At 39.5% G+C, this 19,753-nt stretch overlaps 1 protein-coding gene across 2 annotated transcripts; it reads right to left on the bottom strand.

Annotated features, from left to right (window-relative positions):
- Positions 1 to 174: 174 nt before the first annotated feature.
- Positions 175 to 13,879, bottom strand: LOC105928269 (serine/threonine-protein phosphatase 2A 55 kDa regulatory subunit B beta isoform-like). 2 transcript variants are annotated; one of them, XM_036136886.1, is made up of 10 exons: positions 13,731 to 13,879; positions 12,965 to 13,258; positions 10,972 to 11,069; positions 10,672 to 10,855; positions 10,176 to 10,288; positions 9,836 to 10,013; positions 7,748 to 7,912; positions 7,442 to 7,611; positions 4,523 to 4,614; positions 175 to 4,280 (listed from the first exon to the last, which is right to left on the bottom strand). In XM_036136886.1, exons 2-10 carry the CDS (start codon positions 13,026 to 13,028, stop codon positions 3,983 to 3,985), a joined length of 1,362 nt encoding a protein of 453 aa, XP_035992779.1. In that variant the 5' UTR covers positions 13,029 to 13,258; positions 13,731 to 13,879; the 3' UTR covers positions 175 to 3,982. The 2 variants fall into 2 exon arrangements, with proteins under 2 accessions (XP_035992779.1, XP_035992780.1); XM_036136887.1 differs by having other exon boundaries at positions 12,965 to 13,166.
- Between the last annotated feature and the right edge of the window lie 5,874 nt (positions 13,880 to 19,753).

The following is a 19,753-nucleotide window of genomic DNA, read 5'->3' as shown; positions in this document are numbered from 1 at the left end:
AATAAGTTCCACAATTATTAAAACTAAAAAATTTCAGCCAAATTTGGAGAATTTTATGTTGTACATTTAATCTTCATAACAACGGACAAACCCGCCAAAAACATGACAAGTTTCAATACCATTACTCAGACATAAAAAATGTGGCCCAGTTCAGATAAACAGACAAAAAAATTTGTTTCGTTTTCAGATCATTTTATTAATGCACATTCCTTTCATTCATCTCGCACGAATAAGGTTTTGTAAATTTACATATTTTTTTGTATGATAGATATACAGGTAAGAAGCACTGAGTAATGGTAACATGCTGCTGCTGATGCTGTGATCCTGAACACAAATCCTCCCCCTGCGACGGTGGTGGTTATGATGCATTTACAAGTCACTCAATGACACTTAAGCTATTTGTGGCTCCTCACATTTGTGTTGAGCTGCGATTACAACCATTTAGTGCATGTTCGTGTCCTCACCTCAGAAACAGAATGAAGGGGTCCAGACAGCAGACGAGCAAAACAAATTGAGTGAATTTCCTGTTTTTGTCCTACGCCCACAGCTTTCCACATTGAGAGGCTGTTGCCCAGTCATACCTTGGGTTTCAAAAAGGTCAAAAAACACACACCACCTCTGCAATAATTTGGTTTCTCCACCATTTATCGTCAACACGCAGACCACTTAATAATCCGATCAGGACCAAGGTCACTTGAGAACAAAGTACTGCACCCTAAGCAATAAATCAGTCCATCCCTTAAACAGTGTGCACCTTTAGCTTTCATTTGTCACATCCTAGAGCAGCACATGGCACTGTGAGGTATTGGCTATGACAACTAAATCCGGTGATACACTATGATACATTTACAATATAGTAATTATTTAGACAATAAAGATCTTTCAACGATGCGTACGATGAGCTATTGCACTGATGATTACCTATGACCCTCGAGCACACCACAGACAAGAACATAGCTGTTTCAGCTTGAATATAGCTGAGTCAGGGTTTCTCTTTTATAAACAATGTGCTAGTTTTCTGCTTTTTGATTGTGAGATCCCTTTTCATAATGTGCTTCTGTGTTGTAAAATGAACAAGGCTCATTTTGAATTTGCACACATTTAACAGTTACATTTTCGTCTTTTTGACAGTGGCTTGCAAAAGTATTCGTGCGCCTTGAACTTTTCCACCAGTTTGTCATGTTACATCCACAAATGTCTGTGTAAAGTATTGGGTTCTTATGAGAAAGACCAACACAATGTCGTACATAGTTGTGAAATTAAAATGGATGCATGGTTTTCAAAAGTGTTTACAATTAAAAGGAATTAAAAGTTGCATTTGTTTTAACCCCGTTTCCTTTTATAATCCAAAATGAAACCCAGTGGAGCCAACTGCTTTCAGTTGTTCTGTGAAGGCCTCAGGGGTTTGTTAGAGAACATTAGTAAATAAACTGCTTTAGGAAGGCCAGGGAACAGATGGACATCCAAGCCATAAGACATCTTGTTTGCAAATGCCACAAACCCTCTAGAGCACGTGTCAAATTCAAGGCTCGCGGGCCGAATCTCACCCATCAAGGCAATTTATCCGGCCCTCAAGAGACAAAAAAGGCATATCATGTCATAAAGTAGAGGCATATGTTTTTTAAGGTGTAAAAAGTACCTAAAAATGGCCAAGGAATGTCCAAAATTGATGCAGAATGATGAGTTTAAACTGTAACTCACCCTGTTATTAAATTGTTTTGCAGATAAACTGTATAAACCGGGCCTGAGGGAGCTACTTTAATGTTACCGTGCAATTTCTTTTTTACATTTTTATATAAACTTGTTTGGTTCTGCAAGATTTTGGTTAAAACTGTCTTAGTGCTGCCCTCTTTAGGTTGAACGGTGATTATTACAGTTGAATTTTCCTATTGGGTCAAATGGAACAAACTTTCATCATCTTGGAATTGGACAGGAGTTGGAATTGTGAACATTGGGATAAGTGATCGATACCGTTTAGTGTTACTGCTACTACAACTTAACATTAGCCCATTTCAGCAATTATACTGCTAACAACACTTTATCACTCAGAAACTGCACCTATCCTTTCCTCCGCTGCCTCGGCAGCTGAAAGTCTTCCAGAAAAGCTGACCAGAGTGGTGCACAGCTTCCTGGTTATTTTGTTAGCTGTTGATGAAAGCACAGATAGTACAGATATTGCGCATTTGTCGATTTTTATAAGAGGTATTATAGAAGAAGATTTGCTGCAATGTCGCTCTGTCTTTATCAAATGTGACAAAAAGTATTCCCTTTGAGATCCATATTTATCATGGGTTTTGACTTGAAAAGATTGGTCTTTGATTGACTAGTTAAGGTTTGTTTTATAACCTGAAATAAATGGGAGTAAAGGTATAATAGCAAACCAATGTGCTCTTTGTAAATGAAATAATGAACAACTGGCGCTTTTCTTGATGCCAAAGTGGCCCAATATAGAAATGAGTTTGACACCCCTGATCCAGAACAAACATATGAACAAAGGGTCTCGTCTCATGAGACCAATAATTAACGTTTTGCTTTCACGCAAAACGCTGATGGCATGAAACCCATAAGAGATGGAAATAGATGGATCTAGATACAGGGAAACTCCTGGATAAAAACCTGTTAGACGCTGTAAAAGACTTGAAACTGGGGGGGAGTTAAGCCCTCCAGAGCAAGTATTTCCCTAAACATGCAGCCAGAGCTACCATGAAATGGTTTAGATCAAAGTCTAGTCACATGTTAAAAAAAATCAACAGTCACAGACTCTCTTTTTACTACCTGAATAAGTTAAAACATAGAAAATCTGACAAAAACGTTGATTCCTTCATGTGCAAGACTGGTAAAGCCATGCCCACTTGCAGCTGTAATTGAAGCAAAAATGGTTTTAGGCAGTATGGACTCAGAAGGGCTGAATACAAGTTTTGAACAATGCGTATCCCATCCCTTTGCTTTTATAGCCATTCAATTGCTTGCCAATGACTTTTCACAAAACCTTGGAGTTAGCGATTGCGACACGTGACAAAATGTTGCAATGTTAAGGTAGCTGAATGCTTTTGCATGGCACTGTATGTTTGAACACCATCAGCCCTAATCTGGGCACACAACAAAACAAAAGACTATATTCAGTTCACCCAGCCCTCCTCTCCTACAATAACTCTATAGGTATTGCTACACAATAGTAAACGTGTTAAAGAGATCATATAGCTTTTCTGCATGAGATCTGATGGTCATTTACAGTGCACACAACAAAAATCGGTTTGAAGCGAATAGGTAATGTCCGTTTAGGAAATCAACACAGATATATACAGCTAAATGTAAAAAGTGTATACGTTACCTGCCGAAGGAAAAGAAACGTGTTTTATAGCAGGAATACTGCTGAACTGTTGTTGGTGATACTATCTCAATGTGAATAGATTATGTGTGAAATATGCGTATAATCTCCAAGAGCACTGCTCTAAAGGAGAGGGTCAGTAGCTGTTGTCACTCAGCAGAGAGAATAAAGATGTAAAGAAACATTTGCTTACGATCCACGTTTTCTTTTTAAAAAAAAAGCTTTGAATGCAATGTATAGTAAAGTCATCCAGTTTACTCAGGAGCATCAGATGCTTCTTCACCGAAGCGCCCTCCATTCTATGTGTAAAGAGTGGATTAGTGAGCGGTGCAACACTGTGTGACTAACAGCACTGAGTCGCTGCAGATGGAGAGGCGTCCCTGCACCTCCTTCACTGCTCCTGCAGACAGAAATTACACAAACATCTTGGAAAAGTGGGAGTAGAGTGCAGAAAAAAAATCAGGTCCCAGTTTCTACTAGTGACATGAGCACATCCCAAGGGTTAGAAAAATGATCACGCACTATTTTTTTTTTTCTGTCATAAAATTAGTTTAGTTCAAGAATCAGTCATTAATCCCACATCCAGAGGCTGCATCTCTCTCATGCATTCCTTAAAACACTGAAACGATTTCAAGTCTGTTTGTTGTGTTCCTGTCACTGCGTCTGCGCGTCAGGGTTGACACGATCCTGAAAGATGTACAGGTTGTTGGTCGCTGCTATGGCAATGATATTCTCCTCAGGGTGCCAGGCCATGTGCAGGATTTTCTTGGTGAAGTCCAGGCTGTCGACGCCGACATCGCCGCGACGGCGCTTGCCGCCCGTGTACACCCGGCGGGTCCGCAACACGGCCCGAGGCTTGCTGTTCTCCCGCCACGCCTCAAGGGTCACGCCCCGGCCCGTCTCCCGGTCGAACATCCGGAAAAAGCTGTTGTATGCTCCAGTCATGATCACGCTGGGTCATAGGAGAAGAAGAAGAAAGGTTTGTTGTGGGACAGGGAAGAGGGCAACAAGAAAACCAAATAAGGTGGGAAAGATTGATTTGATGTCTCCAAAGGCCGCCTCCAACATCGATTGAAATGTCAGATAATGTCAGAGCCAGACGATTAGAAGAATCACAGTGAGACGCAGTGACACGTTCATCTAATTTGATTTCAAATGTAATTATTCTGCACACTGTCCCCACCAGTCACTTACCTGTCTGAGCTGTTCCAGACACATTCGAACTTATCAAAGATGCAGTCATTCTCATATAGGGAACACAGCTTACTCCTCAGGTATTCATGGACCTGGGGATGGGCAGGACACTCAGCTTTAGATTATGTGTTACGCTTTGGTACATCACATGCAGATATCAGCCTGCATAGCACTGCAAAAAAAAGCCTTGCGTCATTAATGCTTTACACACGACAACCAGGAAGCCAGACTTTCATTTAAATTTTTAGGTCATTTTCAATTATAGTTCTAGTTCCAGACGTTTGTCACAGTTTTAGCAGGAGTATCTGACAGTAGCAAAATATTGTTCTTCATTCTTAGACATAAGGAAGGACGAAGGATGAAGTGTTGGGCCTTCAAACTATCAACAGATGATGAACTTTATTTGAAAGTCTTTAAGGAATAGAAAAACAAACAAAAAAAGAGAAAAGGTCTGACACAGAACTTCATAGAAGCATCACTCACTTGCTTTTTTGTGTATGCCGAGGTTTCAGCTAATAGTTCTCTGTGAATCCTCTCATTAGTGATAAAATGCTGATTTACCATCATGAAACTGGTTTATCTTTGGTATTATTAGGCTTCAAGAGAATAGACGGAAACAAATTTTGTCTTGGTAACAGTCTGCTACAAAACCAAGACTCAAACTAAGCTGTATTTTATGTGCAAACGGTTTACTACTTGAGTTTAGGAATCCTTTGCTACCTGAATAATTTATTGGTTATTGACAGATGGCTTATTAAACAAAAAACATCACTGAAATGGTCAAGAAAGGGACTAACTTGTAAATGGATGAAATATTAGCAAAACACCAACAAAATATAAACCTAGAGAACTGAAAACTGATTCAAGACCTTTACACACAGTTATACAATACCATCTGCATATCTTAGGGCCTTGTTTCCACATTTATAAATACATTTTTAATATCAAGAACGTAACCTTTCTTGCAAACTCTTAGCAAAACTCACCAGGTCCTTTGTTGGAACATCTTGGAACTAAGTTTTGTTAAATAATTTCTAAGGGACCTTTAAATACTGGTAAAGTAAAAATGTAAAAATGAGATATAAAATGATTATTTTGCTTAACCTATTTGCCATTTTCATTCGTTTGTAATTAACAGGGAGCTTAGTTTTTCCTAACATTCCTAAATGCATCACACACGTGCGCTTTGTCTCCTCGCCCAACAGAAAACTCAGAGGGAGCAGTCTGAATATCAGCTGAAAGGGAAAATCATGAAAAAAGCAAAACAAACTACGGAGCCCGACAAGTAAAACTGAGTTTCACGGTTAGAGACTTTACATTGATGGAGAAAGGACTTATCTGTGAAGGGGGTAAAAACTATTTCTATCTGGTTAAAGAACCAGAACTTTTTTACTGACTCATCCCAGATGAGAGCAAAACTAAAACTTGGCTGATAATCTTACAAAAAATGGGGGAAAATCCCTATGCTGCTGTCATTTAGGCTATGTCCGCTATTTAGGTTATGATTTCACCTATAATAGTGGTTATATGGCTCACGTTGCTTTAAATACTGTTTGTTTAACAAATTTCCACATCGAACTGTGTGTATTGTTAACACAAAAAATATACAGTATCAATTGCTTTCTGAAAGAAATGCGGTGTTTGTTTAAATCACTACTTACTAAACATCGGTGTGATTTATCAGTGATCAACTTATTCTGTTTTCGCATACTCTGTTTAATTGGTAATTATTTTATGCCCCAGCCAGTTGTCATTAGGCCTAATCTGTGCGGCCAGATCATTGATTATGGAATTGCGTTTCCCCAAAACATTAGTTATTGGTTTAGTCTCATTCAATAAATGAGAAAATGCATTCCGATGAGGAGCATTTGTCAGATCAAAAGTACCTTTTGAAAATAATAGCTATTAAACGGGTATTAAACATCTTTTTAATTTAATCGGTCTGATGCAATATTCTAATCTCAAATGTAGTAAAATCAACAAAACAAAAATATAGGCTAATCTATATTATGCGTTTAACATTATTAACTGAGTTACTGAAATAAATGAATTTCTATATAAGATTTAATCTTATTGGATATGACAGTATAACATCTGCCTTGGTCTTGGACTGACTGAAAGCCACCTGTGCTGTTGGATTATTTGGTAGGACAGCAGTAAGGTTTGTTGCTTTTAGAAGGAGTCACAGATCACCACTACATTACACAATTAATTATTAGAGTGACGAGGAAGAGGTTTTCAAGAAGAATATATATATATATATATATATATATATATATATATATATATATACACACGTCTTATTATAAGAAATAGGAAAGTCCAAATATATAGAAACATAAATTTTACGTCATACCTACCCTAGTGCAGATGTAATTTGTCATCCCAATGCTCCTTTTTCAATTAAAATAGAGGTTATTTAACCTTTGCAGACTTTATTTTTGCCTTACCCAAATCTATCTGACACAAAAAAGCCTCAGAGTCACAACATTTTAATAGTGGGACTAGGAAATGTCTAAATATAAGTGATGCTTATATGTCTAGAACGCTGTTTTCAAGTAAACTTTGCACAGATACATGTCTCAAATATGTTTCGAAATATAATCTGTTTTTATTTACATTTAATTGCAAGATTAGCATATAAAAAACGATTTATACCCATCTCAAAAAGCCAAATCTTAATCAACAATACATCGATCAAATTCTTGCTGACCAGATTTTTGACTGTCCCCACTGGTGTTCTATCAATCTTTAGATCCCTCCACTGATTCTCTAGCAGATTTAAGTCGGGACTGTGATGGATTCACTCCAACATGCTCATTTTGTTAAAACATTAAAGCTTTGGGTTTAACTGTATGTTAGGGTTAAGCCCCTAACACGCAGTTACTGTGGATATTTGAAAGGAAATTAATGTCTTACTTGGTAGGTTTCAACTGGACCTTTATCCATATTCAGGTCCCACACCTTGGCCGTCAGGTAGTCTCTTGTCAGCAGGTAGCGGCCACTGTGGCTGAACTTAACATCCGACACAGAGGAAATAATCTCTGAGAAGAACGAACGGCTCCCGGGATCTTCAGGTTCCTCAAAAACTAGAGAAAATGCACAGTGTGAAGATGCACATGAGTAGTTAGTAACACAGAGAAAAAAATAATTTCTGTCTGAAATCCTTTATGCCTTTTTCTACCGTTATCCCAAAATGCTGTCTAATTTAGAAAGCATGCTCACGTTTGGTATGCTTGTCACAAAGAGCCGAGGCCCTCATATCACAGAGGCGAAGGGTCCCCTTGCTGCTGCTGTACACAAACACGTGGCAGTGGTGAGGGTGGAACTCCGCTGCTGTTATCACCTCCGTCAGGTCCTCCATGTTGGTGGGTTTGATGTCTACAATGTCTGAGAAGAAGCTCCATAAAGGAAGATAAAAAAAAGAGGTAACAATAATCTTTTGTTATGGTGTGCACATTATCGTGTTGGTCCCAGACTATTTAAAGTCTAATTGATAACCACGGGAAAAAAAAGAAAATCATCCAACTAACATGGATGCAAAATCTGCTCCCCGCTTTGTTCTATTTGTGTTGCGGTGGTCCTATGAGGCTCAGCCGAAAGCGTACTGCTGAGTGAATTATTCAAAGCAGTCTTCCATAGATGCATCTAAGATTTTCTAGGTCACTTTCCATTTGAATGGGATAAACACCAAAGGCAGCTTGTACAACATGCTGCAACCTGCACTGAAATCACACTGTCCGCAGCGCTTTTTTCCAAGCAAACACCCACACTTATTATTAGCCGATTATAGGAAACACGACTCTATGGTGGGTTTTGCTGCTAAATGGGGTTAAATTTACAAAACATCAGCAGCAAGGTGACTGGTAAGATGGAAGCATGCAGATTAAAAGATTATGTGTGCATTATTGCACATGTGTAGCCTCTAATTCCTTTACATGTTGCCTCACTTGTGGCTTCTACGTAAAACAAACAAACAAGATTTAATGCAAAAAGCACAGCTTAGATATACGATCATATTATTGCAACTCATTTAGTAAATATTAATATTATTTTTGTTTTTATGCAAATTACAAAATATCTAAATTTAAGAAAGACATTTCTTTCAATATATTTTCTATAAAATGTATTTATATTTTAAAGAAATTATGTGTTTCATAAACAGCAACTATTTAAGTACATTTTTACTATGTATTTTTTATTTACTATTTTTAATTAAATATAGTCTGGTATTGAATATACGTTCATATTAATGCAATTAGAAGTACAATTTATTAGACTGTCTGAACAAAAACAATAGGTTACTGTGGCTTTAAATACATTTGTTCCACTACAGCACAAACTAATTTTGCTTGTCCAAGTGAAACGAAATGATGGATTGGTCAGTTTTGAAATTTATATGGACATATTTTGCTTGATCTGAGAAGTCTCCTGCAACATGAGAATAAGTGAAAAACAAAAATCAGAGATATTTTACAAAGCAACCAACAGCAATTGTTTGCAGTGATTTAGTAACAGATCCCCCATTGAAAATACTGCATGTCTATGTCTAGCTGTGTTTCTTTAATTGAAGAAGCCCTTAATGGAGATTTGCTTCTATTTACTCTATTGATTTCTTTCCCATTGAAAGCATTGAAAGCTTGCGTTTTTGTGTTTTTCTTCTGTGTTTGCTTGACATGCATGCTCAGTTTGATGGACTGCTGTAATGTCAACAACACAATGGAAGCGACGGTCTACTGTCGCTGCATGCTCATCCAGGAAGATTGAAAGTTGCAAGTCAATGACTCGATGCAATCTGGTGGGTCTCCTTGGATAAAACACTTTTGAACCAGTTTGAATAATAAACTGTTCTTGAGTGCACTGTTTGATTACTAGAACTGATTGGAATGTATCTAATTGACATGGATTCTGTTTATATGAGCCATTCCAATTGATTTTATTTTTTATTTTTTTGTAAAGGGTCTCGAGACAACATGTATTGTGAATTGATGGTATGTAAATAAACTGAACTGAATTGCAGTTTGGATTTGGTGATCAACTAGATTTTACTGTATTGTAATATAATGTGGATGCAGTTGAGCTCTGTGTAAACAGAACAAATTATAGCAATATGATTTTATTATTTTGGAACGAAATGGATTAAACTTAATGAAAGTTAGAACGAAATGCATTGTGTGTATTAGGAAAGTAATTGGGCCCATTTGTCTTGTAAAATGGCTTGTCATGACAGGTTAAACGGAGCTGAACTGAACTGAAAATTAAAAAAAAGCCAAAAGGGGGGAATACAAAACAAATCTGGATCACAAAGGATACTGAAACTACGATCCGTGATGTCCAGATGCCACATATTGATGCGGAGGTCATCAGCAGACAGGTAAGTCTCCCCATCGCTGTTGACAGAGATAGAGTTGATGTGGTATGTGTGTCCGTTTGCGAAAACGCGCCGGGGACGGACTTCTACCATCAGATCTGTTGGTTTCAGCACCGGCACCTTAAGCAGAGAGCAAAAGAGTGAAAATAGGGAATAATGTGTGCTGATGACAGTAAAACCACAAGGTAAAGAACTAATGAATGAAAAGCAAGCAAGCTGTCAATAGATATGAAGCTAACAGTGGGTTAAAGCATCTGCAGGTGGGTGGGTGTGCTTCTGTACCCTCAGAGAAGTGATGGTGGAAACATCCTTGATCCGTCCCTCCTCATCTTTCAGGTTGTATCCTTCTGGTCTTTTGTCTCTCTCGCTGACCTTCCACAGTTTAACGGTCTTATCTGCGACAGGAAAAATCCCAAATTCACATCCGAGGTATCGGGTTTATTTAGACAAAACTTACAACACAGTGCCAGGCAAAAGTATTCATATCCCTTCAAAGGCTCAAAGTAAATTGAGCTGAGTCAGACTGCATGCGGAGCTTCAGTGAACATCTGTTTTAAAGCCTTGCCAAGGATTCCCAAATGGACATTGGCTGGGCCGGTCTAATCATAATTCCACCAACAAGGGTTTCATTTTGTTTTAACAGGACCACAGAAGGCCAAAATAGCTTTAACTCATGTGGGAGCATGGGACCAATACTGTGGTCTTTCCCAGTGCCATTTGAAAGGCTTCCTGCAGAAAATCAATAAAATATCCTGTTAGACTTTGAGCTGTTTCTTACCATTGGTGGAGAGCAGGAAATGTGCGGCATTCTGCTGCGGCAGCCACCTGATCTTGTTGATCTTCTCCTCTATCTCCAGACTCTTCAGGTAGTCAAAGTCGGGCTCGTGGCTCTGGAACGTGCTGTAGACGTTGTACTCTCCCGAGTCCCCCGCCTCACCTGCCTCCTCTGACTCGCCCTTGGACTGAAGGAAGGAGAAGAAAACACAAGTCAGCAAGCTCTTTTTCAGCATTTGTACGTAAAGGACTATGGAGACAGCGCTGCACCCAGCGAGTCGTGATCCCTACAAGGTGACCTGACCTCAGTCTCTCTTTGAAAGATGACCACTCGGCCACCTTTATCCCCTGTGGCCAGCAGGTCCCCCGTCTGGTTGAACTCCACCGTAGAGATGACATCGGCTGGGAGGAAATTAGAGCCAGTTAATCAAAAGAACAAGCGAAGACTAACAAGGATAGAATGACCGCATCATCATAGAGAGCAAACAGAGTAAGAACTAGGCATGGAACCTGACATAGGTGGGAGATTCTTATGGTATGATATGCTCGAGTAAAAATGTCATGATACTATTAACACAGTCACTGTATTGATTTTCAACACAGTTTTTGTAACTAGAGGTATTTCCAAACTGCGGAATATGACTGTCTTGTGAAGGAAAAGCAAAGGAGCTTTCTTCCAGTCAACGGACTGACTCTATGGTTCAAACAGCCAGAGGAAACTCTTCTCATTCTGGCACTTTCTTTGGCATCCCATTCACAGGACATCGAACTGTAGCAAAGGTATGACTGGTAACCAGCACATGGCAATAACTTCCACCATCATTTCAAACAAAAAAATGCAGATTGAACTGAGTAGAGCTGCATTAGTTTCAATTCCATAATTGTCTAGGTCACTTATGACAGGACATATTTTCAGTGGTGTTTCCATCTCTTAAACCTTAGGGATCATTTAGAAGCAATCTTTTGGCTAGCTGACCAGCAGTGCCCAGCATGCTACTGTATGCGCTATAAAGCTGGAGAAAACGGCGCTGCCTGATTAACTATTAAATGCACAAACTTACAACAGAAGACTTAAGCTGTCCTGAAACCGTGACTTTTTAAAAACACTTGGCTATCTTGATACCGTTAACGACATCCACGTCTAATTTTACACAATTCTTTTAAAGCAAAATTAACTGTGTGACTTCATTTAGTGCCGCTCTGGTGTTTTCCAGGCCACGGATGTCTGTGTTGTTGGCAACTGGTATCGTTTCCAAGCGATACCAGTTAATCTAATAGTCAAATTTTGCTCACCTCTAAGTGTGGGAAAATGTGCCAGCCACCTTTCAGCTAGTTCATCTAGAGTGTACAGCAACAAGCGGATGAGAGGTAGCGCTGCGTTACTCAGTGCTCTAACAGCTGGAGAAGTTGTTCATTTTGCTATTATTGTTCAATTCAATTCAATTTTATTTATATAAATGTTGGTATCTGATTAAAGGAACTTTAAACTGTAGGAACACAAGGTGGGAAAATATATGCAATTTTAAAGCATAGTTTTTACACAAGAATTTCAACTTTGTCTTTGTCGTCAGTGAGAGAAGATGTACTAGAGACCTTTCAGCTCGCCGACCTAGAGCAACATGTGAGTGAAAGAGAAAAAAGCCTTGCCTGCTAACGTCATTCTGGCAGAGTCTGACATGATTAAAAACCTTTAACCCATAAGAGCCCCAAGGCCGAATATCTTGTAGATTTTGATACTGATTTTTTCCTTTACACCTTTATTTATATATATATATATATATATATATATATATATATATATATATATATATATATATATATATATATATATATATATATAATTTAATTTATATAGCATTTGAAAACAGCCGATGGCAGAAACAAAGTGCTGTACATAGCTACAGACTAAAAAAACATCCATTAAAAAACAAGAATAAAAAGATATAGCATAAAAACACTTGAAGGAAACACTTTGGTAAAAGCCAAAGAATAATAGTACGTTTGAAGCCGAGTTTTAAGAGTGGGCAGTGAAGGAGCCTCTCTTATGTGCAGGGGCAGGAGCAACAATAGAAAAGGCCCTGTCCCCTCTGAGCTTCCTCTTAGACCTCGGTACCTCAAGGAGGTACAAAATCTCTAAGTCACAAAAGAATCATTTAATTTCTGCTACACACCAAATCATAAATCAAAATTTCCATGACTAATTTGAGAATAAATTATTTAAAATGCTGTCATCACGTTTTCACTGACATATTAAAGCGGTTCAATCGGTGAACCCCGCAGAGAGAGCAGCGACCCACCTTCAGTGACGTAGTCTCTCAGGAAGGTGTGGTTGATTTTGGGGCTCTCAGCGTCCTCGCCCATCTGAAGAAGAGGGAGGGTGGCCCGCCAGTTCGCCCGTCCTGAGGGGAAGGGTCCAATCTGTAATCTCTCTTCCCACCCAGGCTCCGCCCATGCTGCTGGGGCCTACTGGAGCATCATGAACTGAGGCATCCTGGGAGACTGGACGGCAAGAAGGAGAAGAAGGGTGAGGAGGAGAGAAGAGGATGGAGAGAGTGGGGTTTTTCAAGAGGAGGGCGAAATAGAGGACGAGCCTGAAGAGCATGGATTTGGGGAGAAAAGAAGAAGAGTCCACGTGTCAGATGGTGTCAGAAATTCATTCCCCACATTAGATGAGTGTGAATATGTTGCCAAGGCCTAACCGGTGCTGAAGCAAAGCCGTGCACTTTGCAGTGGAGCCAAGATAACAAACAACTCGAGCACAGCCACAGAATATGAGCCGTTGGGCTGGTTTCAGTATGCATGCAGAATTTAGCACCGGATGAACTCTAATATTAATGCAGTCATCCACCTCTTAACTCCATAAGCTATGCCAGGAGTGGAAAATAATCTCAGGGTGTGGTATTCCACCCTCTCACATCCAAACACACCACACACACACAGACTTCACAGTCAGCTAGTCCTTGACGGAGATCAGAGGAGAATGCAATGTCTTGCCTGTGCGGCAGGAAGAGAGGTGGAGGATGGAGGGGGTTAGGGGGGGGAATCAGGCCCCAGCTCACCTACCAATCTGTCCGCTGCTGCTTTTCCCGCTGGTGAGTGTGTGTAAATGCTCCTCTGCCGCAATGTGCTCCCGTCGAGGGAAGGGAAAAGGAACGGATGGAGCAAGGATGGTGGTATGACGAGGAGAAGCAGAGGAGGAGAAGAGAGAGAAAGACGGAGGGATGGCGAGGTGGATGGAGGAGCGCTTGCTGCTGATGCCGTGGATGTGATCCTGTGCAGCATCCACGGTGTCATGACAGCCTCCTCTTGGAGCAGCCTATCACAGCACAGCTGTCACCGGTGGATCCACCCAATGCAGGTGGTGAGGAGCGCAGTAGACCAGCAGAGGGAGCCATTCACTGGGGAGTGCTTTGTATGCAGCGTTTACTAAGGTGAGCTTTACTAGGGCAAGATGTTTGTCATGAAAATGTTAACTACACACGGTTAAACCATTCTGAATGTAAAAGAGGAAAATCGTTACATTCTTGGTTGCCTTATAATAATAATAATAATAATAATAATAATAATAATAAACAATAATAATAATAATAATAATTTATTCATAGCACGGTTCTTGAACTATACAACAACTTAAACAGATTACAGTGCACCACAAAAAAAAGTTGCTATATAATCCCTGTACTTTCTGACCATAGAAATTGTCATAAAGTCAAGCATTGGTTCTCTCCGTTTACTCGGCTTCCTCTGACCGGAAGCTGCAATTACTTTTCATCAAACTGGACATCCTGCCGCATCACTTTTCACTTTAACTTTCTGTTCTCTCTCTTTTCTCTTCATAGTAGGTACACACCTGGTCTGGCGTTCTGTTAACTGTGACATCATCCAGAGAAGACGGCTCACCTGCTACTACCATCTAATGTAGAACAGATTACTAGATCAATGTGTGCTTCTGTGCTTTTTTGTTCTCTTGTTGTGTCTCTGTTCTGTCTTCTGTAACCCCAGTCGGTCGAGGCAGATGACGTTCATACTGAGCCCGGTTCTGCCGGAGGTTTTTTTTCCCGTTAATGGGTGGTTTTTCTTCCCACTGTCGCTTCATGCTTGCTCAGTATGAGGGATTGCAGCAAAGCCATGTACAATGCAGATGACTCTTCCTGTGGCTCTACGGTTCCCCAGGAGTGAATGCTGCTTGTCGGGACTTTGATGCCATCAACTGGTTTCCTTATATAGGAAATTTTTGACCAATCTGTATAAATCTGACCAAATCTGTATAATATGATTGAACTTGACTTTGTAAAGTGCCTTGAGATGACATGTTTCATGATTTGGCGCTATATAAATAAAATTGAATTGAATTGAATTGAATAGACATTCCCCTTCAGGAGGTTTTGGTAGACAGTAAAATCAGGATCATGGTTCCATTGATCACAGCAAGTCTTCTAGGTCCTGCAGCGGTAAACCAGCTGAAGACCATCACACCATCACCATCAGATTTTACTGTTAGTATGATGCTCTTTTTCTGAAATATGGTATTGCTTTTCTGACAGACACACGCATTCTGAAAAGTTCAACTTTTGTTTCGTCAGTCCGCAGAATATTTTTCCAAAAGTCTGGGGGAAGATCAAAATGCGTTCTGGAAAAATTCAGGCAAACCCTAATGTTCCTTTTGCCTGGCAATGTTTGTCACCTTGGAGCTCTACCATGCAGGCAATTTTTGCCTCTTTCTTATGTTGAAGGCATGAACTCTGACCTTCACTGAGCCAAGGGAGGCCTGCAGTTCTTTGGATGTTGTTCTGGGGTCCTTTGTGACCTCTTGGATGACCTCTTGCACAGACATCGCAGTGCTGTTTGTGCGAAAATAGCCATTTTTTCAGAATACTTTTTCGTTTGACTCATTGTCAGGTTATAGTAGTAGTCAGGGATTAGATGGAATACAGTCTAAACAAATATGGTTGTTTTTTAATGCCAATATTAAATCTGATGTCATTTTGAGGCATCAACATGTTGCTGTTCAGAAGCCCAGGCCTTCCTAGAAACAGGAACAATACTTGTTTAAACATTGTGAGTTCTTTTAACTGGAACTAAGGGCCCGCAGATCCTCATCATAGTCCATTCTACAGCAAATGTTTTGCTTAATACGTTGCAGTCAGGCAGTGTCCTTCTTCTGGCAACTTCCAAACCCAGACTAATCCATTGGACTGCCAGACAGACAGCCATTGGTCATCACTCTAGAGAGCAGATCACTATTGCTTTGAGAGTCCAATATCCAGAGTGATTTACACCCCCACATCTAATGTTTTGCATTGAAATTGGTTATGCAAGTTCACAGCTGTTCAGACATGGAAACATATTCCATGAAGCTTTCGGGGTAACTTCCATCTGCAGGTGGTGATGCTGTAGAAAAAATCGTGATCCCTGTAAACAATCCCCAGCATCCCTGATCCTGCTGTGTGATTTTAGTTGGCTTTCACTATGTTCCCAATAACTTTCAGTTTGTTATACCATTGACAGTTGAGAGTGGAATGTTTAGTATTAGAGGTGAAACATTTTCAAGAAACCTCAGAAGATGTCCAGTTGGCCTCGATGAGAATAGATTTAATTTCACGAATGACCTTTTAAAGGTGGCATCCTTTCACACAACTCACTGAGCTCCCAAAAGCTACCGATTTTTCACAAATGTTTGTAGAAGCAGGCTGCATGCCTAAGGGCTGAACTTTATTCAACTGTGGCTCAGAGCTCTTAAAAGTCTATAATATATTTTTGCTACAAGTTTCTGTCTTAAAATAAGCAATGCAAGAGCACCCCAAAAAAATTGGCCAAGTCTCCACCAGACAGTGATGGCAACAAAACACGGTTTTACAAAAACATTAAAGTATGTGGTTGTACTGTAAGGAAATTTAAAAAAGTTGAGCACTTTTGCAAGCTTATGTAGCTTATTAACAGTAAAGAAAAAGCAGCCAGCGCGTTCCCACCAAAATTTGCTATCAGCTCTTTCTAGCAAACAGGCTCTCACCTGTGAAAAATATTCATTAATGATTTATTGAGACCCTCAGAAGCCACCCAGGCTTGAGAAGCTGAATTAAGCTTAGCATTTTTCACACTGCATTCAGTTCAGATAAATGCACGCATACACCTGTATACATAATTTTTGCATATTTATTTTTCTCAGCCTGAATCAGCATGACGGCATTTCAGGCACTGAAGATGACCTTGCTTTGTCGAAACAGAAGCACCAATGCTAAGAAAAAGAAATTCTTTTCAGAGAGGATGGCCATGCTTGTGGTCAAAAAGTGATGATTCAAAAACATGTATCGTTTTGTTGATTTTGAAAATGTCACAGCAGGGTTGGCAATACACACACAGATGCATTTAAGTAGCTCTTATCTGTCTGTTTTTCTTACTTTCCCCTCTCTTACCCCCTTCTGTCCACCCCCCCCCCCCCACCGCCCATCTCCATTTTTGCTGATTGCTCTTCATCATTAATATTTCATGTGTAATGTGGCTCTTTAGGATGGTGCAAGCATGTGTGTGGGTGAGCGTGGCCCCCGCGAGCCAGTGCCGCGTGCTTGCATCGGCATATGTGCAGGCGAGCTGTGCGCGTCTGTTTGTGTGTTTGTGCCGCAGTATCAAATTCTGCTCTCACAGCTGTCGGCCAGTCTCAGCCTGGTTGTGATCTCTCTGTCTACCTCTCACCTTCAACCTCTCCTTCTGTTTTCACTCTCTTTCTTCCTTCCTGAGTTTTTCATCTGCAGCCCGTCTGGTTCCGCAGCCCCTCTGTTGCGCTCTGTATCCTTCACTCCCCACCACTACGGGGGATTTTCTTTTTTTTTTTTTTTCTTTCTTGAGCTGCATCCTGCATCCTGCCTCCCCTCTCCCCTTTCAATGCCCCTCTTGATCACTCCCTCTGTGCCTCTAACAAAACCGTTTCTATGCTCTTGGCCTTACTTAAAATTTGGTTTGGTTTTACTTTTAAATAACGCTGTTTTCAGATCTTGGTTGGTACTTGTAATAGAGTTGACTTGAAAGGAAAACAGAAAATAATAAAATAATACATGCTGTTGTCTGAAAGAAATTGTTCTATGCATTCTTTTGTGTTTAAAACACAGTGAATCACAATGATGTACTTTGAAATAGACTGCTTACAAAGGTTAGTTTATTTGGGGTTTTCTGTCACATACCAATGTAGATACCACATACACAGGGAATATGATGTGAATTAAGCAATTATATTGTAGTCCTGGCAGTCTGTTTAGAGTCATTGTCTTGCTGGAAGGTGAACGTCCACCCTTAGTCTCAAGGGAAAAGCATTCTAAGGCAATCATACTACCTATACCATGTCCCACTATGAGGTATAATGCATTTAAGCTGCTTGGCTGTGTTAATTTTTCAACACAAATAGGTTTTCCAGTTAGTCAAATAACTTAACTTTTAGTCTCATTTGACCAGAGCCCTTTCTTTCACATATTTGTTTTGTCTCTTTCATGGCTTGTATTAAGTCAATTAGACTTATGTGGCTTTGTTTTAAAAATGTCTTTCTTCTTGCTACTCTTCTGTAGAAGCCACATTTATAGAGTGCAAAACTAAGAGATTTTCTGTCAACAGATTCTCCCACCTGAGCTGTCTGAGTCTTTGCAGCTCCCCTGGACTTACCATATGTATCTTGGCTGCATATGCTCTCCTTACCTGACCATCAGCTTCAGTGCACAGCCAGGTCTTGTTGCAGTTGTGCAATTTTTATTTATTTATTTTTTGATGATACATTGAATAGTGCTCTGTGAGAAATTAAAATCTTAGGAGATTGTTTTATAATCTTGGTTACACATCATTGGTAGTTGGTTACACATAATTTTATTTAAATATATCAGAATGAAGGTAATTTAAAAAAAGGTAACATTTTTATCTTAATTTAAAAAAAATGAAAAGCATATAAAATACTTCTTGTACTTCATAATAACATTTATTCCTAAACTTAAATAATATGCACTACTGTTTCTTGGCCTTTCAGATGGACGTTTGTGGTTGAAATGTGGACATGTTCATGGAGTATGACAATCAATAGAAGGCGTTGCATCATGTTAAATGGAATAAATTTGTCCAGCTCGTTTTTAATCACATTGACCAAGTTAGGTTCATGATAATTGGAAATTTAATTATTGAGATATCACTGTTAATAAAAACAACCAATCACTGACTACCACCACTACTTTAAGCATTAAGAATTTTGTCGACTAAAACCAATATCAGGTTTGTGTCTCAGGAATTGGTCAACTGGACGAGCATATTATGTACATTCAGAGCATTAAGGCATGTCCCTTGTAATATAACAACATACCAAACATTGCATCCAAGCAGCCAAAGCACTATACACTGGTGCTACACTCACCCACTTACATACTGAAATCTTAACATATTCATTCCCTACCAAGGAAAGCTGGAATCGATCCAGCAAGGCAACAGGCCCTGAAAACCACTCTTCCCACTGACCCACAGTCGCCCTAATGATGTGGTGAGTCATTTTCTTTGCTTCAATCGTCATTTTACTTTAAAGGCTGTTAGACTTTATTTCATGGTATCAATAGACGGAGGAATGAATATACATTATACAGATTTTATTTTTAATCTTTTTATAAAAGCAAATGTGAAAACTATATCATTTTTATTTTACTTTTCCCCCCAAATTGTTTAAGACTTAGGACTAAATGTTAAAACAACTAAATGTAAAGCAGTTCAAGGAGTACAAATACTTCTGCAAAACATTGTATCAAATGGAAAAGTTTGACAATTGTAATTTAATTTCAAATTTCTAAAGGAATTTTCTTGTAAATTGATGGTAACAACCAGATCATTCTGATCTACCAAGACACACAAATGGCATAGCCTTTCGTGACAAATGAGATAAGACAGGCTTTTAGGAAGCAGTCAGAGGACGGGTAGATACAGACGGTGTTGATCAATTTAATATGTAAAGTTCTACCGGGAAAAGACTGCTGCTCAAACTCCAAAATTTTTAAGATGGGAATGGTTTTGAGTCATCTGACATAAAGCAGCACTAAATGTCTAAAGTCTCTTTGGCCAGACGTTCAAGACAA

This window comes from Fundulus heteroclitus, chromosome 5 (genome assembly GCF_011125445.2).
Source record: "Fundulus heteroclitus isolate FHET01 chromosome 5, MU-UCD_Fhet_4.1, whole genome shotgun sequence".
In the NCBI taxonomy this organism is placed as follows: Eukaryota; Metazoa; Chordata; class Actinopteri; order Cyprinodontiformes; family Fundulidae; genus Fundulus; species Fundulus heteroclitus.
Note: the sequence above shows the minus strand (reverse complement) of the source record. Positions and strands in the feature narration are given on the sequence as shown.